Genomic DNA, 26,886 nt, shown 5'->3' on the forward strand with positions numbered 1-26,886 from the left:
CATGTTCCTTTAAGAACTGACCACTCCTTAACCACTCCCTAATCCCACCCTGAATCACCTAATTAACATATTTGACACATGTTTTACTATAGAATAAACTATATAAACTTTACCTATACGCCTCCAAGGTGGCAGGTTCCCTAAAGAACTCCTGCCCACTGAAAAGTGTAATAAATCCTTGCCACCTCGACTTAAAGAATGCTCGAGTCCGTGAATTCATTTCAGACGGCCTTGACCCTCTCTAGTACTCTGGTCCTTGAGGGGTATCCCCCCCACCCCCCGCTCAATGATTCTGTCTGGGAACTCCAGTCTTGGGGTTCCAGGACTTCATCTCAACCGCAACAGTATCTCCAACACATCTCTAGCATATGTCCCTCTTTACCACTTGGCTACTGTCCTGGTTCAGGCCCTCAACATTTCTCCCTTGGGTAAAGCAATAACCTAAGCTGTCTCCCTGCCTGAAGTCTCTCCTCTTTCCAAACCATTCATTATATTGTTTACAAACTGATCATCCTAAAATACAGGCCAGACATTGTCACTACCCTATTCAAGAAGTTTCAATGTTTCTCTACTGCCTCTAACATAAAATACAAACTCTTCAGTTTGGCATTTAAAGGCCTTCAAAATTTGGCTCCAACCTATGGTACAGTAGAAAAAGTACTGGTTCTGGAGTCAGAGGACCTGATTTTAAACCCCATGTCTCAAACTTGGGGGAATCACTATACCTCCCAGGGCCTCCGTTTCTTCAACTGTAAAGGGGCAGAGTTAGATTAGGTGGCCTCTGAGAAGTCTTATGGTTCTAAGTGTATGATCCTAACTTCCAAATTGATTTTACATCCCTCCTCCTTCACACATTCTACCCTCCAGCTACAAGGTTCTACTTGCTATTCTCTGATCACAACATTCCATTTGCCATCTCCATGACTTTGAATAGGCTTATACACCATGATCAGAATGTTCTCCATTCTTATGGCCACTCCCTGGAATCCCTAGTTGCCTTAAAGATTCAGCTCAAGTGCCACTTCCGGTAAAAGTCCTTTTACAGGATCATAAATTTAGAACTGGAAGTAACCACGTAAGTCATCTAGTCCAACTTCCTAATTTTGTGGATGAGGAAAGTAAGGCCCGCAGCAGTGAAGCAACTTACCCAAGGTCACGAGGCAAGAGTAGCAGAGCTAGGATTTGAACTTAGGTACTCTGACTAGGAAGTAATTGCCTTTTCCACTACACCATGCTGCTCCTAACTGGTCATTCCTGCCTGATTTCTCTGGTTGTTAGTGCTTTTCTTGATCCCTCAAAAAAGACTTTGCAACTACCTTGTAAGTATTTTGTATTCACTCATTTGTGCCCATGTTGCTTTGCCTCCTTGAGAGGTAGGATAGTTTCATTCTTGCCTTTGTATCCACAGAGTACCTAGTACATAGTAGGCAATTAATAAATACTTACTTGTTGAATTTATGGATTTTCTGTACAGGATACAATTTGATCAACCCTTAGAGCTGAGAGATAGGATTCTAAGCCTTTATTCTAGAGTAGAATCATAAATAAAAATCTGATATGTCAAATGAAAGACTTACCTGATTAAGAGCAATCTGTTTCTACAACAGAAAACTCCAGAGGGCATCAGAGACTTTCCTATAGTGTTCTATTCCTACGATTTTAGGAAAGGATAAAATTTGTAAGCTGTTGAAATAACTAGCTAAAATATTTTTAAATAGGGGCTCCTAGGTGGCCCAGTGAGTAGAGCACCAGTCCTGGAGTCAGGAGAACAATGAGATCAAATTCGGCCTCAGACACTTGACACACCTTACTAGCTGTGTGACCCTGGGCAAGTCACTTAACCCCAAATGCCTTACCTCCCCCCTCCAAAAAATTTTTTTAAAAATGTTTACAAATTGTCAACAGTGAGTTAGGCTTCAGTTTTTAATCTTCTATAAAATTATCAAGATATCTACCAATCCAACATTTGTAATTTGTGGCATGTACCTCAGAAAGTTATCCAGATCTTGGCTTTTTATTTTTCTCTTGTCTTTAACATTACTTAGTCATTTATAGTTGTAGCAAAAAAAAAAAGTGTGTGTATGTGTGTATATATATATATATATATATATATATATGTATGTATGTGTATATATATATGTATATATATATATACACATACACACACATATACATATATATATAATTTTTTATATCACTTTCAACTACTGGTTGGATCTTTGGTTTTAATTCAATCAATTTAGAGCCACATCTTCATTATTTTCTCTTTCCAAAGTTATTACCCTACAAATACGCCACTTGAATTCATAGGCTAGCTATTTGTTTCAGCTTTCCAAGATTTCTCACGGTTTCTTCTCTCTTTGCTCCCTAAAATAAAATTTTTAAAAGAAGGGACCCAATGACTTAAACAATGTAAAGAAAAATTACAACAAAATGAAACTGAATATGCTATATGATTATGATAATGAGGTAGGCCAGGTTTGAAAAAGGGAGAAGAAAACTCCCTTTTTTATTCAAGAGGCAGGGAACTATGGATGTAAGGAACTGCATATATGGTCAGACTCAGATGATCTGTAGATTAGTTTTGTTAAATCGTTTTTGTTTTTAATTTCATTCTTATTCTTTGAAAATGCCTTTAGGTGAAGTAAAAACAAAAGACGTAAATACATTTTTTCATTTAGAAAAAAAAATTACCTCACCCATTTGCTGACAAACTAGCTAATGAAGTCTGGGGAATTTACTGTTTCATATTCAGAAAAAAATCCAACAGATGGACTTTATTTACAAAGAAGCAAACATATTTTAGTGTAAAACAGTTTTAACAGCTAAACACGTGCTAGCATACACACTCTATGTAAACTGACTTGAGACAAATACTGAAAACATCTGTTTCCCAAGCAAGATTATGCCTAAAAGAATTTTTTTTCATTGTAATAAAATTACTGTAATCTATAATAAATCAAGCTGCCTAAAATTTATTCCTAAAATGATTTGAAAAACTTAAGTAGAATAAACTTAAATTAACAACAAAAACAAGGGTTCAATTTTTAAATGTAGCATCTTTTCTAATGTCACTTTCCCATTATTATCTCACTTTGATATGTCCATGAGGACTAATCATAAACATGAGAGAAAACAGAAACAAAGACCTGATTTCAGAGTCACTTTGAAAAACTGATCAGTGTTGTTGTTCAGTTGTGCCCTACTCTTCATGACTCCATTTGGGGTTTTCTGGGCAAAGATACTGGAGTGGTTTGCCATTTCCTTCTCTAGCTCATTTTATAGATGAAGAACTGAGGCAAAAAGGGTTAAGTGACTTGCCCAAGGTCACACAGCTAGTAAGCATCTGAGGCCAAATTTGAACTCATGAAGGTGAGTCTTCAAGCGCAGTGATCTATCCACCTAGCTGCCAAAGAAATCTCATTTGATTCTTCTAACAGCCCTGGGAGCTAAGTATTATCTATCATTACCCTCATTTTGTTTTTTAGTCATTTTAGTTGTGTCCAACTCTTTGTAACCCTTTTTGGGGGGTTTCTTGGCAAAGATACTGGAACAGTTTGCCATTTCCTTCCCTAGCTCATTTTACAAGATGAGGAAATTGAGGTCAACAGAATTAAGGGACTTCCCAGAGTCACACAGATAGTAAGTGTCTGGATTTTAACTTGGGTCTTCCTGACTCCAGGCCCAGGGCTCTATGTACTACACCACCTAGCTGCTCCTGGCTACTGTACCCATGCAAAAATAAAATACCTGAAGACAACATACATAAGGATACCAGGCTGCACCAATTCAAAAACTTCCAATATGTATTCTTACCTTTTTCTTCTGAAGTCTATAGTTTCAGCTATCCCTTGTTTTAGAAGGTTAGGGTACAACTGAATTATCTGGGTATTGGTTTTTAGTATGTGCATATTCCTTTAATAAGGCCAGTTCTAATGTTACATAGCTGATCACTGTCAATACATTGTGCAGCTTAAGAAACAAACTTTAATCTAGCAAATAAGCACCATGAAAAGAAAATACTACAAAGTTCATCACAGATGTGTACATTAGATTACAGGAAAAAAAAATACTACAAATTTGCAGAAGGCACTTTAGCCCTGAAAAGCAGACCTTGGAAGCACCCTCCACCCTGTGCCCCTTTCTCTGATTGGATCTGGACAGCTTTTCTGAGAACCTCCACGTAAGGAGAGTGCCCAGGCCTTTCTACTTCTCACCAGGCTGCAATCCAGAATCTACCATCATGTCATTCACATGCAATACCTCTCCCCACTTTTCAGCTTCCTTTTATGTGCTGTATTTTCCCCATTAGAATATAAGCTCCTGGAGAGAAGAGAATATCTTTTTATCTTGTTGTTATAATTGTATTCTCAGTGTTCAGCACAGTGCCCAGAATATAGCAAGTACTCAATAAATTCGTATTGACTGAGCTGACTGACTGAATGGACAGGCAGTAAGCTCAACAAATGAGGAAAAACTTCAGGTCCTTGTTTTCAAAACTATTTTAATATCTGGTACATGAGAAAGATTTTAAACCAAATATATACTTTCTATACTTGTTCAGGAAACAGAAAAAAATCTTTAGCTATTTCACAACGCATAAATGCCTAAAAACCTTTGCTCTTTGACAATAAATCATTAACCTTTCTACCTACTAGTCTCCTACTTTCTACCTACTACCTACGTCCCTACCAGTCCTTCCAGATAGACTTCCCAACTGTTTACAAGCTGTACATACATAATACTGCCTTATATGAGGTAAAGGGCAAACAGTGACACTGCAATCTTTCTTGTGTACTGTTCAAAAGAAGGATGGTCAGAGATTCTGGGTGACACAAAAGCAAAGGAACAGATTCTCCACTTTACTCTTAGGTCACGTCACACTGGCAGGTCTACACATAAATGAAAAGACTAGCCAATAGATTAAAACCAGCACAGACAGGTGTTAGAAACTATAGTCTCGAGGGTGAATAATTTCAACTGCAGCATTTAGTACGGCAGCAACAGCACTCATGTTCATTATCAAAGGGAGTACACATTACAGTTAATAGTTAATTGAGGGCAGTCCCCTAACAAGAGGTAAGGCTTGAAGATAGCTAATACAATCCACTCAAGCTTTTTATTTCTAATGACAATGAAAAAAAATTCCCTCGCTAACAGATATGAAAGGTTCAAATTTCTTTGGTTTTATACATATTGGCCAGTTCGGTTTACATTATCTCTAGAACATCAGGGTTAGTGTTAAACTATCTGAGGACACATGGCAACCAATAAACTCTAAAGTTGGAAATGAAACACTCTCAACATCACTAAGGAGTACATGTGTATGTTCTTCAGTTTCAAAAATCAGTGTGGATATTTCTCCTTCCAATATAGAGAAGAAAAAACAAATCACCTGGTGGCTAACTCTCTAAGGATGAGCCTCCCCAAACCTGTCCTTTGATGAAAGACTTATTTGCTGAGCTCATATTCAAAGTATTTCCAACATGGTAACAACATGTATTCCCTTGGCAAAGCCTTTGAGAACTCAGGGTCACCTTCATATAATAACAGGACTTCAGAGCAGGCCTTCAGTGACATAGCTGCGTATAGGCATGATTTGTATGAGGTTCTGAGTGTGTTGGTTGGCTAGTATAGACACGTGCCTGCATCAACGTAAGAAACCTCCCAGTGTTTGGAGACCGTATCAATGCAGATCAGCAACTTCACCGTTAATTGATAATCCTGGAGAGTTGTCAGGGACACTAGGAGGTTAAGTGGTTTGCCCATGGTCATAAAGCTAATATGTGTGAGAGGCAATACTTGAATCTAGTTCATACTGATTTCAAAGTCAGACATCTTTTCACTATATCATGTTGCCTTCTTTCTTGTATGTTCTTTCTCTTATAAAATTATAAGGAATACAATACACCTTTATCATCTTCCAGTGGATGTTAGAGTTAAGATATAAGAGAATTAGTTGTTCTCTCAACTTTGATGACATTATCAAGTCACTTGTTTACTCTTTCTTCCTAAGCAGCCAGGAACAATGCTTGTTCCTGACACTCAGAATCAACCAACAGCAAAAGCCTTTAACATCCAAACATTTACAAACCTTTCCTACCTGTAGGTATAGGGTCCACTAAATGATTTGCTTGCTCTTCCCTAAACTGAGCATTGCCAGCTGCTGGTTCTATGTTTTTAGGCAGGCTACTGCCCAAGTTTGGAACTAGCTCCCTTCCCAGAAATCTTCATTCTTTTTTTCTGCTTTATGGAGTCTGCAATCATTCTAGCCTCTAGTCCTCCTCTCATTTTACCTTGTGTTCATGTTGTATCTATCCCCACAAAATAAACTGTTTCCAATTTCATCTTTGTATACTCAGTACCTAGCCTGGCCCCTTCCACATAACAAGTATCTAATAAATTTTTGCTAAACTGAAAGGAAACAAATGGCAAGTTTAGAGAGAAGGGAAAGAAGCTTAAGCTAGTGCTTTAAAAGATGATGCTTTCCATTTCCAGCATGGCATGAGAATGAGCTAGAATAAAGAAGCTAGACGGCTTTCAAGTTCGTCCTGGATCTGGTCATCACAGATTTATTATTTTATTGCAGATTTTAGTTCCTATAGTATCAGTCACATCAAGAAATGTTTGACTGGAACCCTGCGTTTCATGTAGTGGGGTGGAGAGACCTGCAGTCTCCGCTTCTCCTGGCTTGCAGACCTCTGTTCCTCTCCTGCCTGTTGGACCCAGGCCCCCCAGCCAGGTTTCCCCACCAGCCCCATTAATGATTCAGAAAGGAGACAAAATGCCATACAGGTTGGTGGTGATGGGCAGCTGTGACGTGGGCAAGACTGTGCTGACCATCCGCTTTCTCCAGAACCGCTTCGTAGCTGAGTACGAGCCCACGGCTACAGACGTGTACCATGGTGTAGTGGTGGTGGACAGGGAGTCGTGTGAAATGGATGTCCTGGACATTTCAGGAGGTGAGAACTGCGCCGAAGTGCTGGAGGAGTGCATCCGCTGGGGAGAGAGCTTCCTCTGTGTATATACGCTGTTGACTACATCAAGACCTTTGTGGATGTGAGCATCTTCTGGACTGGTGGCCAACAAAATCAACAAGGGCCACTGGCTGGTAGACTCAGACATGGGTCAGGAAGCCAGCAAGAGCCTCGGGGTGCCCTTCGTGGGGGCCTCAGCCAAGACCCAGCAGAGCACGGAACGCACCTTCCAAGTGTTGATTCAAGAGATCTGTCAGAAGTGGGCCGAGGACGAGCTTAAGATGCTTGTGAGGGGCAGTGTTTCAGGCTCGATCATTGCACTATCCTGTGAGCAGGTGCACTGCCCTCCCCACCCAGCTTCCCTCAGGGATGCCCCAGCCTCCCCTGGGCTCCTCTGCAGCCTCCCCTGGGCCCCTGCACAGATTCCCCTGGACCCATCCACAGACTCCCCTGGACCCATCTGTGGCTTCCCCTGGCCTCCATCCAGATGTGCCTTTCTGTCTGCCCTTCACTAGCCCCTGGGTGGGACTCCATCTTTTTCCTCAGGAGCTATTTGGCTGGGGCATCTTTGGGCCACCTTGGAAGCACTGGGGCAAAGGGCATGTGGGCGATGCTCCTGCTTCAGTGCAGAGTACTAAGGATCCTAAAGCTGCCTGGCTGGGGAGAAGGAGAATTAATGCACCCTAAAAGGATTTCCCTCAGGCTATCATTCAAAGTTGCTTTGTTATTGCAAAGTTTCTTGTTATTACCAATAAAGGTTGTTGGTTTGTTCAGTTAAAAAAAAAAAAAAGAAATGTTTGCGCATTGGGCTAGATGCTGTGGGAGATAGAAAGAAGCATAAAATATAGTACCTGCCCTCCACAAGTTTACAAGATTAGTTGGAGAGACAAGACATAATAACAGCCCCTACCTCCAAGGATTACTATGAGGACTGAAGGAGATCACATCTCTAAAGCACTGACACTTAATAAATACTTCTTCCCTCCCTGCCTCTGTAAAGGAAGGAGACAACTTGCAACATATCACTCTCTATCTTCTGAGTTAGTTCATTTATCTATGGTACTCCCATCCTTGGCCCAGCCATCTTGATTAGGGTCTGAGAGAAGGAAAACTCGCCTAATGCATTATATCAAGTGGCCACAGACCCCAGAGCCCATGTTTCTTTTTTTTTTTTAATTTAATATATTTAGTTTTCAGCATTGATTTTCACAAGAGTTTGAACTACAAATCTTCTCCCCATTTCTACCCTCCTTCCCACTCCAAGATGGAGTATATTCTGGTTGCCCTGTTCCCCAGTCAGCCCTCCCTTCTGTCACCCCACTCCCCTCCCATCCCCTTTTCCCTTCATTTCTTGTAGGGCAAGATAAATTTCTATGCCCCATTGCCTGTGTATCTTATTTTCTAGTTGCATACAAAAACTTTTTTTTTGTTTTGGAACATCTGTTTTTAAAACTTTGAGCTCCAAATTCTCTCCCCTCTTCCCTTCCCACCCACCCTCCCTAAGAAGTCAAGCAATTCAACATAGGCCACATGCGTATCATTATGTATAACCCTTCCACAATACTCATGTTGTGAAAGACTAACTATATTTTGCTCCTTCCTAACCTATCCCCTTTTATCCAATTTTCTCCCTTGACCCTGTCCCTTTTTGAAAGTGTTTTTGATTACCTCCTCCGCCATCTGCCCTCCCTTCTATCATCCCCCCTTTTTTATCTTCTTCCTCCTTCTTTCCTGTGGGGTAAGATACCCAATTGAGTGTGTATGGTATTCTCTCCTCAGGTCAAATCTGATGAGAGCAAGATTCACTCATTTCCCCTCACCTGCCTTCTCTTCCTACAGAACTGCTTTTTCTTGCCACTTTTATGGGAGATAATTTACCCCATTCTATCTCTCCTTATCTCCCTCTCTCAATATATTCCTCTCTCATCCCTTAATTTGATTTCTTTTAGATATCATCCCTTCATCTTCAACTCACCCTTTGCCCTCTCTCTATGTATATATACACACATACATATATACATACACACACACACACACACACACACACACACACACACACACATATATGCATATTCCCTTCAGCTACCCTAATACTGAGGTCTCATGAATCAAATACATCATCTTTCCATGTAGGAATGTCAACAAAACAGTTCAACTTTAGTAAGTCCCTTGCAATTTCTTTTTCTTGTTCTTTTTCTTGATTACCTTTTCATGCTTCTCTTGATTCTTGTGTTTGAAAGTCAAATTTTCTATTCAGCTCTGGTCTTTTCACTGAGAAAGCTTGAAAGTCCTCTATTTTATCGAAAATCCACATTTTGCCTTGGAGCATGATACTCAGTTTTGCTGGGCAGGTGATTCTAGGTTTTAATCCTAGCTCCATGGACCTCCGGAATATCGTATTCTAAGCCCTTCGATCTCTTAATGTAGAAGCTGCTAGATCTTGGATTATTCTGATTGGATTTCCACAATACTCAAATTGTTTCTTTCTGGCTGCTTGCAATATTTTCTCCTTGACCTGGGAGCTCTGGAATTTGGCGACAATATTCCTAGGAGATTTCTTTTTGGGATCTATTTGAGGAGGCGATCGATGGGTTCTTTCGATTTCTATTTTGCCCTGTGGGTCTAGAATATCAGGGCAGGTCTCCTTGATAATTTCTTGAAAGATGAGATCTAGGCTCTTTTTTTGATCATAGCTTTCAGGTAGTCCAATAATTTTTAAATTATCTCTCCTGGATCTATTTTCCAGGTCAGTGGTTTTTCCAATGAGATATTTCACATTGTCTTCCACTTTTTCATTCCTTTGGTTCTGTTTTATTATAATATCTTGATTTCTCATCAAGTCACTAGCTTCCACTTGCTCCAATCTCATTTTTAAGGTAGTATTTTCTTCAGTGGTCTTTTGGACCTCCTTTTCCATTTGGCTAATTCTGTCTTTCAAGGCATTCTTCTCCTCATTGGCTTTTTGGAGCTCTTTTGCCATTGAGTAGTCTATTTTTTAGGGTGTTGTTTTCTTCAGCATATTTTTCAGTATTTTTTTGGGTCTCCTTTAGCAAGTCATGGACTTGTTTTTCATGGTTTTCTCGCATCCTTCTCATTTCTCTTCCCAATTTTTCCTCTACTTCTCCTACTTGCTTTTCCAAATCCTTTTTGAGCTCTTTCATGGCCTGAGACCAGTTCATGTTTTTCTTGGAGGCTTTTGTTGTAGGCTCTCTAACTTTGTTGACTTCCTCTGGCTGTATGTTTTGGTCTTCTTTGTCACCAAAGAAAGATTCCAAAGTCTGAGACTGAATCTGGGTGCATTTTCGCTGCCTGGCCATGTTCCCAGCCAACTTACTTGACCCTTGAGTTTTTCAGTGTGGTATGACTGCTTGTAGAGTAAAGAGTACTATGTTCCAAGCTTGGGGGGATGCGCTGTTGACTTCAGAGCTATTACAGCCAGCTCTGCCACACCAGCACTCCTCCTGCCCCAAGAACCCCCAACCTGGACTGGACTTAGATCTTCAGCAGGCTCTGCACTCCTGCTCTGATCCTTTACTTAATTCCTCCCACCAGGTAGGCCTGGGGCCAGAAGCAACTGCAGCTGTAGTTCTGTAGCTGCCCCACCTCCGCTGCCCCAGGGGCGGTGGCTGAACTGCAAACTCTATCCCCCTGTCCCTAGCAGCTTTTCCCACTAACCTTCTCTGTTGTCTTTGGTGTTTGTGGGTTGAGAAGTCTGGTAACTGTTGCAGCTCACTGATTCAGGGTGCCCGGCTCCTGGTCTGGTTGGTCTGCGCCATCCACACTGGGCTCTGCTCTGCTCCACTCTGCTCCCAGCTCCGTGCAGGATAGACCTTACCCAGAGATCATCCAGGCTGTCCTGGGCTAGAGCCCTGCTTCCCTCCACTATTTTGTGGGTTCTTCAGTTCTAGAATTGGCTCAGAGCCATTTTTTATAGGTTTTTGTAGGGACTTGGTGAGGAGCTCCCGCTAGTCCCTGCTTTTCAGCCATCATCTTGGCTCCCCTCAGCCCATGTTTCATCTTCCTATCTCATCCAGCTGTCCATCCAAGTCATCGCACCATCTGCTCTTCCGTCCTCCATTTTCCACTCCCTGCCCACCTTTTGTTCACGGCAAAGTAATTAAATCAATATCGATCAGAATATTTATTAAGTGCATATTATATGCCAGGCACTGGATATACAAATACAAAGAATGGATCAGTCCCTACTTACAAGGAGCTTACATTCTAATGGGGGACGTGAATACACAAATATAAAGTGAATAATTACTAATATATATACAAGGTGGTTGGAAGAGGGCCCTGGCAAGTTAGCGGGTGGGCACAGGAGGCAGGAAAGGCTTAATGTACAAGAAGTTGCTGAGCTGCATCTTAAAGGAAGAGAGGGACTCAAGGGGGCAGAGGGGTACATGCCAGACATAGGGGACAGCCAGAACAAAGGTAGAGGGGAAGGAAAACGGAATATCATATCTGAGGAATGGAAAGAAGGTAAATTTGGCTGGATCACAGACTGGGGAAAGGGAAAAAATGTCAAGTGAATCTGGAAAGCTAGCATCAGGTTATAGAGGGTTTTAAAAGCTAAAGAGAGGAATTTCTATTTTATCCTAGAGCAGAAGCAGGGAACCTGTGGCCTCAAGGACACATGTGGCCCTCTAGGTCCTCTGTAAAACTTGAACTCAGTCAAAAGGCTGTACCCAAGGACCTAGAAGGTCACAGGTTCCCTACCGCTGTTCTAGAGGCAATAGGGAGCTACTGGAGTTTACTGAGTAGGGAAGTCATGGTCAGTTCTCTATTTAAGGAAAATTACTTTGCAATAGTACTATTGTTTTTGGTAAAGGCCCTACGGATCAACTCATTACTCCTGTGATTTTCCTAATCAAAACTCCTTTCCCTGGTCAACACTCCCCCAAAAGGTGTTGTCTCTTCCTATCAGGATGCAAGCTCCTTGAGTGTATGGAGTATGGACTCTTTTATTTTTGTATTTCCAGCACTTAACACAGCGTGTGGCACATGAGTGCTTAATAAATGCTTTTTTCACTCATTTATTCATCCTTCACCTCCAACCAACAGCTAAGGCCATCTTGCTAAAACCATTGGCAGTGATGGAAGCTATCACATAGAAAGGTAAAACATATTCTCAAAGCTGCAGAAACATCTACTCTGATCATAGGGACTATTCTGTGGTGTCATTTAAGTAAAGGGAGACAGTGATTTACAAGTGAGGAAATCTTAAAACTGAAGTCACCAGTACAGGGAGAACAAGAGGCTAGAGCAGCAGAAGTCACACAATTTATGCATTCCCTATGGCTAGAGCCTCAATTCTGAAATTTCTGGGTTAGAGAATACATAACCAAAAGCAGGAAGCCACAAAAATGGAACACAATGATTACAACAGCAAGTCTGTGGAAGTAATATCACTTGCTCAAGACTGGCTATGATTTTGTGCTGCTGGAGCATCAAGAGTTGTAATAAGGGGTAATAACAGGCAGTTGGCTTTCTCTAGCCCCTGCTTCTCTTAGCTCCCCCAGGGCATGTGAAACCTAAATGAGAGATGAATCTAGAGACTCATGAAAAACAGCTGAAAGAATTAAAGGTAAAATTTTCACTATACCTGGCTACGTACTGTATTGCTCATATGGCTGTCTTCTGTCATCTGTGCATTCTGGAAGTAGGGTAAGGGTGCAGATAGCTCCGTCATTGGAGCAGCCTTATGGACACACTTCTCTTTTCCACAAAAACACAAATCCTCTTGCAATGCTGAAAAAGGGAAAAAAGAAAATATACTTACATGTTAAGGTTACAGTTGTCTTCAAAAAAACTTGTATAAGTTACATGTTACAAAAGCAATCTTTTTAAAAAATTGTTATTTTTAATATACTCTTCAATATAACCAAGCTATTTAGTTGATCAGTGGCATTTACTATTGACAGGGTACAGGCTCTGGAAACCTCCTTGAACTCTTCTTCAATCTTCCCACTTGATCTGGTGTTTGCCTGAAGCTATAGTCCCAACTGGCCTTTCATTATCTCTAGGCCCATTTCTCTGTTACCCTTAACCTAGCCCAGGCCTTCATTGTGTCTGTTACCTCTGGATTGCCTTGGCTACTTCCCACCCTTGATCCTATCAAGACCTCATTCTCCCTTGGTCCCTGGCCATCCTGGCCCTTCTCCATTACCTCACAGTCAACCCAGACTACTGGCCATTCTCATCAAGAACCTCCCTCCCTAGACTCCTCCTCCAAATACCCAGACTACTTGGCCAACCCTAGATCCCTCCCATAGTCTTTCTGTATATGAGATCCATCTCAGCCTCCATTAAGGTGCTCAGATTCAGTCTGGCCAGCTTGTCAATTACAAATGTCACAAATGCTCAGAGTCTAGACAATGTTCAGATTCTGTAAGAATCTAGCCAATATGGCAGATTTTTAAAAAACTTTGTTTTTCTTTAGCTGAAAGAAGGCTTGGGTTGATCATCCAGGCAAGACCAAATCACTATTTCGGGGTCCCAGCATCCCTGAACCTCAACACTATTACTTTTGGATAACACCAGGATCTCTAGTTCTCAAGCTGTATTCCATCAGTTCATTTGGGGTTGAACAATTCATCCTGGTAATCAAAATCCATGCTAATCAAATACTCATAAGATTAGGTAATAAGCCACCAAGTTATTCAATTAATACAAAATGAAAAATATACTTTGTCTGAATAGAAGGTACCCTCTTCCTGATGAATCTATTGAGGAAACAACTTATAAGATCAGAAGGCTAATGAATACAGAATTAAAGGAAGTTGAATAATATTTGGAGAAATGTTCTTTAGGCTATAGCAGACTAATTAATGACCCATCCCCATTATCTATTTAAAGAACCAGAAACAGTAAAGTAGAATCAAAGTATCTTCTCTCCTTGAGTCAATGCTGTAAATTCTTATTCTTAAGCTAATCTTTTGTCTGGGTTCCATGCTAGGTCTTCCTTTTAAAAATAATTTTTAAATTCTTCAAAGCTCATTTACATTTATTATCTCATCTGATATTCATAACAACAATGAGCTAAGGCCAATATTATTATTCCCGTGTGACAGGTGAAGAAAAAGAAAAGGCAGAAGTTAAGTTTGTGTACCCTCACACTGTCATTGAGGGAAAGGGCCAAGTGAGTCTTCTGTTGCCCCAGACTCTCCTCTGTGCCATGCTATCTTCTCAGTTATCCCTTTCACACTGAAACCTTTCCCATTGAGGTTTAGGCATGAGAAAGTAAATGAGAATTTGGGGGATTTTTGCAGAAGCCGCAGATGACACTAAGCCTATGACCAAACACTTAACCCAAACTTTACAATAAGGTACTGTAAACACCCCATAAAAGAGAAAGAAAATATTCAGACTTCTCTGGTATGAAGGGAGCGCCAAAAATTTTTACAGATTTTCCACTTTGAGGGGGCACCGTGTCTCTAACCCTGGCAATGTAGAAGGGATAACTGTACTTCCACTACAATATGGAAAGACTTTTGTACTCATCTGTCATGTTTTTCAAATTTCCCTCTGGTTGATGTTACCACTCCCACCAGAGACTTTTTATCTACTTCCCCTTTGGGGCCTCCAAATCCCTGATGGCCCTGAAAAGACTAATGTCTACATTAAGTCACTCAGACATTCAATATCATGAAATTGTACAGGACTTATCCTTTTTAAGATTTTAATCTTCCACTAAAGTCCTACTTTGATACTTCATCATGGTATGAAGAGGAACCCCGATTCTCAAAGTCTAGGCCAGCAGAACACAAGCTCAAGCTGGTACTATCATGCTACAAAAATCCTGGTAACAGGCTGTATGGTTGCTGACCAAGGACCGCTAAATTCAGAGGGACTAATTACCAAGTTGGCTACAGGGTGATCAGCAAATCTTAATGACCTTCTATTGAGTAGTGGAGCTCAGGTGAGCTGCATCAGTGGAGAGAATACTCATAACAATGAAATCATCTGTCATGGAAAGTTTATGGAAATCCACCAAAGTCTAGTTTCCAGACTCAAAAAAGAACTCTGATCAATGAACTATACTACACATAGGGACTATTTCACCCAACAATGTGCTGTTGAATTTCCCCTTACTTCAGGATTCTCTTACCATAAGGAATCACTACAATTTTTTCTTCTTCACCCAAACCACAGAAAAGTAGCTGTTTTTTTCCATTTGGCAAAGACACAGAACTACAGTTAGCTCTTAATTATTAGTATATAGAGTATTCATGGCAATGTTTTTTTCCTAGACTAGCTTCCCTGCCAACTGAAAATATATTTCTGTACCACCCGCCCTATCAGTTGTAACTGTGTTGCAAACCAATTTAATATTACCTGTGCTTATTTTAAACCAGAAAAAATTTTATAGAAAACAGTGTTGTATAGTATGTGAAGAGCTTGCACTGATGTCCACCAGCTGAGTAAAAACCTGAACCCTCACACTTCCTGGTTGAAAGACCTTGGGTAAGTCACTAAACCTCTCTCAATACCCAGGCCACCAGTTCACAGAGTGGGTATCAATCTCCAATAGTAGAAGTTACCTTATCAAGAGTACTGGCAATGGGTCAAAGGATATGAACAGGCAGTTTTCAGAGGAAGAAATTAAAGATATCTACAGGCGTATGAAAAAATGCTCTAAATCACTATCGATTAGAGAAATGCAAATCAAAACAACTCTAAGGTGCCACATCCCTCCTGTCAGATTGGCTAACATGACAAAACAGGAAAATGATAAATGCTGGAGAGGATGTGGGAAAACTGGAACACTGTTACATTGTTGGTGGTGTTGTAGAACTTATCCAACCATTCTGGAGAGCAATTTGGAACTATGCCCAAAGGGCTATAAAAATGTGCATACCCTTTGACCCAGCAATACCACTTCTAGGGCTGTATCCCAAAGAGATATCACAAGTGGGAAAGGGATCAGTATGTACAAAAATCTTCACAGCAGCTCTTTTTGTGGTAGCAAAGAATTGGAAATCAAGGAATTCAGTTGGGGAATGGCTAAACAAGTTGTGGCATATGAGTGTAATGGAATATCACGGGGAAGATACAGACTTCATAATAACCTGTAAAGACCTACATGATATAATGCTGAATGAGCAGAGCAGAACCAGGAGAACATTGTACACAACCACAGATATACTGATTCTGTGATGACTAACCTTGATAGACTTGGCTCTTCTCAGCAATACAAGGTTCAAAGACAATTCCAAAGGATTCATGATGGAGAGAGCTATCTACATCCAGAGAAAGAACTACAGAGTCTGGATGTAGATTGAGACAAACTATTTGCTCTCCTTTTTTTTTCCTTTTTGGTTTTGTTTCATCTTTCTCATGATTCATTCCATTGGTCATAATTCTTCTTTACAACTTGACTATTGTGTAAATAAGTTTAATGAGAAGTTATATGTAGAAGATATATCAGATTCCATGCTGTCTTGGGGAGGAGGGGGAAGGAGGGGGAAGAAAATCTGGAACTCAAAATCACGCGGAAGCGAGTGTTGTAAACTAAAAATAAAAAATCTTAATTAAAAAAAAAGAATACTGGCAATGTCTGGTCCAATAGTAATCATAATCATTTTAATATTAACTCAACAAATCTTAATATTAACTAAACCTGAATACTACAGTGGTACACCTTAAGATACTAAAAAGTCAGAAAGTCTCCAGTATGTTGGGTGGATTTACAGAACTACATGAGCTAGAACCATGCCAGATAAAAAGGCTGTATTCTGTATCCATGAAGGCCGTATGTACCCACATTAATTAGATCACAGGTTTACTTAAGTTTTAACTAACAGGGCATAACTAAATAACACACTACAAAAAAACATGTTATTGTGATTATTAAAATAATACAAGATAAGGCAGCATGGGGTAGTAGATAGAAAGCTGACCTCAGAATCAGAAAGACCTGGGTTCCAATCTTGCTCCTGACCCATAATGACCATGTGACCCTGGGAAAGTCACTTAACTCCTCAGCGCTCCCGGCAACTCTCTAAGATTGTAATTTGCTGAGAAGGTGACAATCTGCACTGGTAGAGGGAATTTCCTCGTGAAATCACAAGTCCTATCGTCTAAGGTAACACAATGATCTGTAAATAAAAAATAAATTATTTGAGGACTAGCTACTGCTGTGCTTTTTTAATGAAGTGATCTCTAACTTTTTGTTTGCTCATTCCATCAGTAAAAATTTTTGAGCATATACCTCCAATTCTGTGTATTTGTTTATAAATCATAGATGTAATATTGTACTAATGTGATTAAAGTATACACAAAAATAAAATTTTTAAATGATATAAAAATGAAACAATTTTTAAAAATCTAACTTCATTAGTGGTATAAAAATATTTTTTAGCTCTTATTAAAACAACAACAATAATAATATTTTTGGTGAAAGTATTGAGATTGAACATATTTTTTTTCAAAAAAAGAAAAATCCCTGTGCATGTCCTGAGGGATATGGTGAGTGAATTAATGAACGAACGAATGAATGAATGAATGAAAGGGAGGGAGGGAGGGAAGGAAGGAAGAAAGGAAAGAAGGAAGGAAGGAAGAAAAGAAATGAGGAAAAAAGAAAGGCATTTCTTAAAGAGCTTACTAAGCACTAGGCATACACACACAGAAGTGACAGTCCTGGTCCTTTACATTACAATAGGAGAACACTACACAATTGGGGTTATTTGTTTTGTTGGTGGCCAGGGAAAGGCATTATGATCTGGGAAAGTCACAAAGATGGTAAGTGGAACAGGGCAGTCATGAATGGAACAACAGGGCAGTCACCTGACACAGAGGCAAAGGTAGAATTTATTAGATTGTATAGTTTTCAGAGCTAAAAGTGAAAGGGGGTGGGAGGAGGTTCGGTGCAGCCAGGCCGCAGGGCCAAAAATGGTCAGGGTGAAGCCAAGGCTGCATGGTCCCAGGGAGTGCACAGCAGAGTGACTCAGTTCCTCTCACATGTGGTCTCTGATAGTCCAGTTTGGAGACTGAAACAGCAGCAGAAGCAGCAAAGGCAGGGTAGAAGACAGGTAGGTTTTAGGGAAAAGATAACATAGTGAAATCTGTGCTACAGTTAACTCATGCACACAGGCCCACCTAGTGCAATTCACAGTACCATTTAAAATGAAAAGAGGTGGGATTCTTATGCACAGGTCACTGCCCCAGAACAAAGAGCCCACCTTTCTAGAGGTGCCAGATAAGTAGGTGGAATTTTTCCTGTGCAGCAGCTACAGTAAGATACTTGGGTCAGGGGTAACAGCCCTTGGAAGCACAAGCCCAAAAGAAAGAGGAAGGCACTGTGCATAAGAGCTGGGGATACAAAGAAAGGCGAAAGATAGCTTCTGCTTTCAAATGCAAATGACTGTGTACAAACATGCTGTAAACAGGAATAAATTGGAAATAACAGCAAACTACTGCAAAAAAGATGTGAAGTGATGATGGTTTACACCAGACTGGCAATAATCAGAGGAAAAGAAGGGAGCATATCTGAGAGCTGTTATAAAAATCAACAGGTCTTGGCAATACACTGGATATAGAGGGGCAAGAGAGAGTGAGGAGTCGAGACTGACACCTAACTTTTGAGCCTGGGCGGAGAGTTAATAGAGAAAGTATGGAAGGGAAGAAGTGTTTTTGGGAGGAAAGATAATGAGTTCAGTTTTGGACATGTTGAGTTTAAGATGTTTGTGAGACATCTAGTTCGAGATGTCCAAAAAGCAGCTGGAGATGCTGATGAGATGTATAAGTAGATTTGAGAATAATCAGCATAGAAATGATCAATGAATCTATGGGAAATGATATCACCAAACAACACAACATGATCTGAACTGGCTTCACATGTTATTCCCAAAAAGCAACATGCTCTCTCCTGCTCTGGTGTCTTTGCACGGGCAGTTTCCCATAGCTAGAGTAATTTCCTTCTTCACCTCAAGCTCTTGGAAACCCTAAGTCCCTTCAAGGCTCAGCTCAAGTGACACTTTCTGCAAAAGGCCTTTCTTGATTCCTGCAGGTATCGGTGTGTTTGCAAAAATCCTGTATTGAGGTATCTGTGAATATACTGTATCCTCTTAAAAAAAGTAAGGTCCTTGCGGGCAGGGACTGTCTCATTTTTATATATGCATTCCTAGTGCTTAATTAAATGCTTGTAACTGAATTAATCATATAACAGGGATCACACTGGGATTCTATGAACAAGCCTTTTGGCAAGAACACCATTACCTCAAGGACAACCTTTCTCTTTATATAGAATCCTCTTTATATAGAAAGCAGTGTTTGCTAACACTACATCCTTCGCCAAACATGGTGAAAACAAACCACAAACTCTGAGGGGGGTGGGGGGCCCTGTAAGCTGGTGTGATAAGCAGTAAGAAAAGGGCAGGCAAACCCAAACTAGCCATGGTCTAGCAAGGGACAGCAGACATCCAGAGAACATACTTAGGGAAGTTCAATTACCCCACTGTTGGAGCAGACATGGCACTGGCACTAGTGACATTTATAACATTCATTTTGTTATAATGGGAAAGAGGAAGAAGGCGTACTTGAAAGTGGAGCTTTTAATTATGGTCAACAGGATTTCAAAAATATCGCTATGTGAGCCACCAAGACTTCTGCCAGAGGTTCCCTGAGACTCAGTATAACACTTCAATTCATTTCCATTGATTTCTTTTTCAAGGTACATGGTTAACTAAATCATTAATTACTCAACTTTAAAAAAAAAACCCAAAAACTCATCTTTTAAGAAGTATGTGTATTTCCTGTCCCACATTTTATCTATAGAAAGATTAAAATCTCAAAAGAGGCATTTAGGAGGTCATTTTGTCTTGAAAAGGAAATTTGTTCTCTCTACTGAACTAAATCATCAAAAGGTACTGATAAGGGGTAGGGACGGAGTGAGGGTGGGTGGGTAAATATAAAAAGTACGTTCCCTGGTTGGTTTTCTTTTTGTTTTGTTTTGTTTTTTTTACAAATTTCACCAAGAAAGTCTGATGCCAAAAGAGAATACTTTAACCTCTCACTATTTCCCAAGCCCAAATTTCACATATAGCATTCATTTCAATTCAATAAGTATTTATTAAGGCTGACTAAAAGCAGCATGACTTAGAGGATAGAGGTCCCACTTTGGAATAAAGACGGACTGGGTTAATGTACTGTTTCTGACACATACTCGATGTATCTTATAGCTAATCACTTAGCCTCTTCACGGCAAGTCAAGACCTCACCCTGTGATGTTACTGGTCCTTTTGGAAAATGAAGGATGAATTACAATAAACAAAAATACCAGGTATAACTCTCAGACTACAGATTACTAAAAAGTTGCTGATCCGCATCAGTGGGAGAAATTTCCACAAAGCCAGTTTCCCATCAATTTTTCTTTCTGATTAAATCATAGGTTCAAAACAAAACTCCATTCTAGAGATTCAAAGACAAGACTGAAAATAGTCCTTGACTTCAAAGAGCTTATACTGTACTTCTCTCAGTTGCTGGGACTTTTTTTTTTCTATTCAACAACAGAGATAAATGCAAAAAGTGTTTCATTTCTAGAAGAGACAAAATCTAGGAATTGATCTCAGTCTTGGAGGGCAAAAGACTTGTCACATGACTAAACACTGAGCTTGAATAAAGTGACCCACTGTTTTCTCTGAAAATTAATTTATCTTGTACTTGAATATCTTTCTTCCCACAATAATAACAACAATCATCTACATAGTGCTTTAAGGTTTTAAAAGTGCTTTAATCAACTGATCAACAAACATTAAGTATCTACTACAAGGCCGGTGCTGTGCTAAGTAAGTGCTGGGGATAAAAAAAGAAGTCTCTATCCTCAAAGAGCTTACTATCTAATGGGAGAGACAACAGGCAAACAAATACATACAAAGCAAGCTATATACAGGATAAATAGGAAGTAATTAACAGAGGGAAAACAGTGGAATTGAGGGGTTGGGGAAGGCTTATTGGAAAAGGTGAGATTTTACTCAGACTTTAAATAAGCCAGGGAGGTCAAGAGCCAAGAGCAGAGGACCGAGAATGTTCAGGGTATGGGAGACAGTAAGAGAAAATGCATGTAACCCAGAGATGAAATGTCTTGGTGGCACAAACAGGAGGCCACTGTCACTAGATTGAAGAGTATGTGTTGAAAAATAGGTGTAAGCAGGTCAAGCAGAAAATATTGCAAGCAACCAGAAAAAGACAATTCAAGTATTGTGGAAACACAATCAGGATAACACAAGATCTAGCAGCTTCTACATTAATGGAACAAAGGGTTGGAATATGACATCCAGAGGTCAAGGATTAAAATGAAGAATCACCTACCCAGCAAAATTGAGTATAATACTTCGGGGGGGGGGGGGGGAATAGACATTCAATGAAACAGAAGGCTTTCAAGAATTCTTGATGAAAAGACCAGAGCTGAACAGAAAATTTGACTTTCAAACACAGGATTCAAGAGAAGCATGAAAAGGTAAATAGGAAAGAGAAATCATAAGGGGCTTATTAAAGTTGAACTGTTTACATTCCTACATGGAAAGATGATATTTGTAACTCATGAGACCTTTTTCTCAGTATTAGGGGTTGAAGAGAATATATACATACACACACACACACAAAGAGAGAGACAGAGACAGAGGGCACAGGGTGAGTTGAATATGAAGGGATGATATCTAAAAAACAAAATTAAGGGGTGGGAGAGGAATATATTGGGAGGAGAACGGGAGAGACAGAATGGGGTAAATTATCTCACATAAAGGAGGCAAGAAAAAGCCGTTACAATGGAGGAGAACAGTGGGGGAGGTGAAAAGGGAATAAGTGAACCTTACCTTTATGGATTTGGCTTAAGGAGGGAATAACATACACATTCAATTGGGTATCTTACCCTATAGGAAAGTAGGGGGGAAGGGGATAAAAGGGGGGGGATGATAAAAGGGAGGGCAGATTGGGGGAGGAAGTAGTCAGAAGCAAACACTTTTGAAAAGGGACAGGATCAAAGGAGAAAATACAATAAATGGGGAGGGGACAGGATGGAGGGTAAATATAGTTTCACAACATGACTATTATGGAAGTGTTTTGCATAACTACACATGTATAACCTATATTGAATTGCTTGCCTTCTCAATGAGGGTGGGTGGGGAGGGAAGAAGGGAGAGAATTTGGAATTTGAAGTTTTAAAAACAAATGTGAAAAACTGTTTTTACATGCAACTGGGAAATAAGATATACAGGCAATGGGGAACAGAAATCTATCTTGCCCTACAAGAAAGTAAGGGGAAAGGGGATGGGGGGCGGGGATGACAGAAGGGAGGGCAGACTGGGGGAAGGGGTAATCAGAATGCATGCCATCTTGGGGTAGGGGGAGGGGAGAGATGAGGAGAAAATTTGGAACTCAAAATCTTATGGAAATGAATGTTGAAAACTAAAAATAAATTTAGAAAAAGAAAGCTAAAAAAGAATTTAAAAAAAAAGAAGTCACTTTAGTGGCTGAATGGAGCATGAATTGAAATGGGGAGAGACTTGAGGTGGGCAGACTCACCAGCAAGCTACTGCGATAATCCAGGCATGAGGTAATTAAGGTCTGCACTAGAGTGGTAGCAGTGACAGAGGACAGAAGAGGGCATATTCAAGAAATGTGGCAGAGGTGAAAATGACAAGTAACAGATTGGATATGGGGAGTGAGAGACAGTGAGAGGAAAGAATGTGGAAGCACCTAACATAGATGGCCTTTTCCAAGGTTCACCTACAAAGGGAAGAAGAAATATGGGATGATAGTGAGGATGGAAATATCAAGTGAGGATTTTTTCATGATAGAGGAGATGTGGAGATATGTGTAGGCAGTAGAAAACGAGCTAGTGGGCAGGGAGAGATTAAAAATAAGGGAAGGAGGAAATGACAGAGGGGTCACTCTGTTTAAGGAGATGGAATGGAACAGGATCGCTTGAACAAGTTGAGGGGTTAGTTTTACAAATACTATTTCATTTGAGCCTCACTACCACCCTATGAGATAGGTGCTATTATTGTCCCCATTTTACAGATGAGGAAATTGAGACTGAGTAAAATTAAGTACGTGTGAGTATCTGAGGCAGGATGTGACCCCAGGTATTCCTCACTTCAAGACCAACACTATCTACTGTACCACCTAGCTGCTTCAATCAAAAAAAATCTTACTCTCAGAAGAGACCTCAGAGGTCATCTCGTTCAGTCCATCCATCCACAACAGGAATCATCTCCCTAACAGCCCCGGCAAGCGATCATCCAGCCTCCACTTGAAATACCTCCAGTGATAGGGAATTCATTATCTTACATTTCTGGACAACCCTTAGCTGTTGGAAGCTTTTCCTTCGGTTAAACTGCAATCTGCCCCTCTGCTTCCAGCCCCTGCGCCTAATCCTGCCCTCTGGGTCCAAGTCAAACAAACCTAGTACCTCTTTAACAGGCTACCCTTCAAAGAGATGAATCAGTTATCTCATGTTCTTTTGCCACTTTGACAAAGTCTTCACCAAGCTAAATACTGCCTAGTTACAAATGATCCTTGTGTGTCATAGTTTCAGGCTGCCTCACCAATTTGTCAATGCCCTTTCTAAAATGCGGAATCTAAACCTGAACATACCTCAGTAGTGGTCTGCCCAGAGTAGAACATTTAAAGACTACCACCTTCTTTGTTCTGGGTATTATACTCTAATGGGTTTATGATCTTGATGACGACCAAGGTTAAGTGACTTGCCCAATGTTATACACTGTTAAGTGTCTGAGGCTAGATTTAAATTTAAACTCAGGTCTTCCTAAGTACAGGCTCCGCATTCTATCCGCTGCACCAACTAGCTGCCTTTATTCATGTCTGCTCAGCCAGTGCAGTTTTTATTGGAAGTATTAATCTGCCACAGGGCATCCATTTAATGTACTAGAGATTTTATTTAAGTTATCTTTACATTTCTTGGATACCAATGGAGCCCACGATGGACCGACCCATCTTTTCTAGTCATATACTTCTCTAACGGCACCCTATACACAGCTTTTCCTGTATAAGTTCCTTGTTTTAAGTATATTGAAAGCTTTTCATGCCATTTTCCATTGTCCTTTGTGTTACTCTCAACTTTCAATCTCCAGGGATTACATAATATTTCATGACTTGCATCTATACCACATCGATAGGAAAAAAAACTGGTGTTAAAAAGGTCTGTGTTTCCAACACAAGTTTGGAGTCGTTTAAAGACCTGTGCAATTTTGCAAAGGAAACTGAACTATTTCTCCTGTTCTGGACCTATGTTTCTATTTAATTGGGTCTAAAATAGCATTAGCTCTCTCAGTTACCATGCCCTACTGCTGAGATATACTGCACATGAAATATACCTATATCAACATCTTTTTCATATGAACTCTAGTCTAGCATTGCCTCGCTCATTTATTTGTGAAGTAGCTTTTTTTTTTAAACCCAATGTGTACTGGAGAGCTCCAGTTTTCCTGATGCCAAAGCCAGCCCTCCATGCACTACATTTGACTGACTCTTTATTCAGGCTGTACTAACAAGGAGACAAGATCAGCATTTAAAACAAATTATATAATTTGCTTGTAAGCTTAAGAAAAAAAACAAAAATCTAAAATCCAAAAGATTTAATAAACCCTAATCAATTACTTGCCTGCAATATAGCTAATGGAATGGAAAATTCAGAGATAACATAATTTGGTACAGAAATGCATGAAATAATGCATTCTGGATTCTAACGTCACTTCTGGTTTTCTATAACGTTAAGTAAGCCTAATTTGTTTCCCCTTCTGAGGAACTGGGGAAAGAGTTGCTAACTTTGCTGAAAAGCTAGTATTGAAGTCACCAAGTTTCCTTTTTTTTTTCTTTAAACTACCCTATTTTCTCGACTTATTTTGAATTTAAACTGCCTTTTAGGTAACCACTAATAGCCAAAAATCAAGTAAGTGAGAACTTTACTATTTTTTGTTCACTGTATATTTCCTAGCTTACTTTTAAATAGTCTCATTCCACTTTCCTAAAGAACTAAATATATCTGTAATATAGGCAAGTGGTGCCCGGACTCATGTACACTCATCTTCCAGGGTTCAAGTCTGGCCTCAGACTCTTTACTAGCTTTGTGACCTTGGGCAATTCACTTAACCCAGTTTACCTCAGTTTCCTTATCTGTAAAACGAGCTGGAGAAGGAAATAGCAAACCACTCCAGTAACTACGCCACTAGGGTCACAAGAGTGAGACAAAACCGATTATCGATAAGGGCTGCCACAAAAAGGGTACTAAGGTAACGGCTGATGCCTACCAAAATTTCTTTTTCTCCAGTTTTCTTTTCCTTGGCTTAGGTTCAGTTTATCAAGCATCTACCTAAGGCACCATGCTAAGAGTTGTAAGGGATACAGAGATACGTAAGAAATAGTGAGGTTACAATCTAAGAATAACCAGGTGGCAACTAGGTAGTGCAGTGGATTAAGTGTTTGGATCTGGATAAGTCCCCAGTTCAAATCTGGCCTCGGACACTCACTAGTTGTGTGACTCTGGGCAAGTCACTTAACTTTACGTGCGTCAGTTTCATCTGCCTACCAGGGCTGTTGTGAGGATAAAATGGGGCAATATTTGTCACCTTTTCAAACCTTAAGGTGCTTTGTAAATATCAGCTATTCTTATTAACCACCAATAATTTCCAGACAAGAAAAACAAAAACATGTTTTGTTTATGCCTTTTTAAAGTTCATATAAAACAAATGCACAGAACCTACTCCACCCCCCAAAAAACCTTTATACTTCTGAAAATGTCCAAAGTTACACCACAAAGGTCCCCCCCGCAAAAGCATTATCTGAATGCTTTGTGGACAGCGATGTTCGAAGTTCTTCCTCAGCACGACAGCTCAATTGGCTTGTTTTCTGAAAAGCCCGAGGGCTGAACCAGTACAGAGTTCGGGCGGAGCGCAGCACAAGTAAAACTTAAATGCCCACATGTCCTCGGTGACTCAGTCAAACCACTAGCCATAAACCTGGATTTCCTGGTTGGGTGGCAGTCAGGGCGGGAACGGAGGGGCGACCCACGACACAAGAGGGGGACAAGGGGGGCAGTTCTGCACGAGCTGCTGGATCTGAACGAGAGAGCAAAGTTTCACCTTCCTCAGTTTCCCCACTGAAATCTCCCCACGTCCAGAGGGACGGGCCAAGTTCGCTTTGTACCGTGCCGGGAAGGTCGGCGGCGGTTCACCCTGCCCTGCCAAGGTTAGTTAATGTTGCACAAACTGCCTGCGGCTCCCTCGCACCTGAGGGGACCCCCTCGCGTCCCCTCAAATTCCAGCACCTTCGCGCCCCATTGCCAGTTGCTCTGGCACCTGCCCCAGCCCAGCCCAGGAACGAGACTGACCTCTCCGCCCCGCCAACCCCAGACACCCGGCACCGCTTCCGAGGAGGCGATGGGGGGCCCAGGGCCACGACCGCCCTCCCGGGTCCTCGCCGCGACCACGCGGGCTGGCCTCGGCCCCGGAGGGACCTCGCCACTCCCTACACTCCCCTCAGACTCCCAGCCCTGCTCCCTCGTCCTCCTACCTACTCTTCCTTCCACGGACCGACCGGCTAAATCAGTTCCCGAGTCTCGCCCTACAGGAGTCGCTTGTTTTGTTTCCAAAGGAATCTCCGAGCCGCCGTAGCTTCCGGTTCGCGGCCACCTCCCAGGCGCTTTTACCTGACGTCACTTCCGGTGCGGGGCGCAGTACGGGTAGGAATGTGGCTGGTGTCCTTCTTTCGTCGCTTACCTCAATGCGGTTCTGGGCCCCATGTTTTCGTATGAACCACCCCCCTCCCTCACTTGGAGCAGACGGCGGGAATCCCCTAGGCCGCCTTTGGAGCGGCTTCCTTCAAGAGGAACGCCTCAACAGGGTCAAAGAGGAGGACCACCCCCCTCAAACTCCCACCTTGGGCTGCC

General features: G+C 41.0%; 1 protein-coding gene across 3 annotated transcripts in view; it reads right to left on the reverse strand.

The window, feature by feature from the left end:
* PSEN1 (presenilin 1) overlaps positions 1-26,598 on the reverse strand; it is a 70,963-nt gene extending 44,365 nt beyond the window's left edge. Inside the window, exons 1-2 of one of the 3 annotated variants that reach the window (XM_036734621.1) lie at positions 26,511-26,598; positions 12,586-12,731 (exon numbers count right to left, since the gene is read on the reverse strand). In XM_036734621.1, coding sequence (XP_036590516.1) covers positions 12,586-12,672 — 87 coding nt within the window. In that variant the 5' untranslated portion in view covers positions 12,673-12,731; positions 26,511-26,598. Of the gene's footprint in view, positions 1-12,585; positions 12,732-26,328; positions 26,373-26,510 lie in introns of those variants that run through there. The other 2 variants (XM_036734622.1, XM_036734623.1) reach the window with 2 other exon arrangements.
* Between the last annotated feature and the right edge of the window lie 288 nt (positions 26,599-26,886).

This window comes from Trichosurus vulpecula, chromosome 8 (assembly GCF_011100635.1).
Source record: "Trichosurus vulpecula isolate mTriVul1 chromosome 8, mTriVul1.pri, whole genome shotgun sequence".
NCBI classification, from domain to species: Eukaryota; Metazoa; Chordata; class Mammalia; order Diprotodontia; family Phalangeridae; genus Trichosurus; species Trichosurus vulpecula.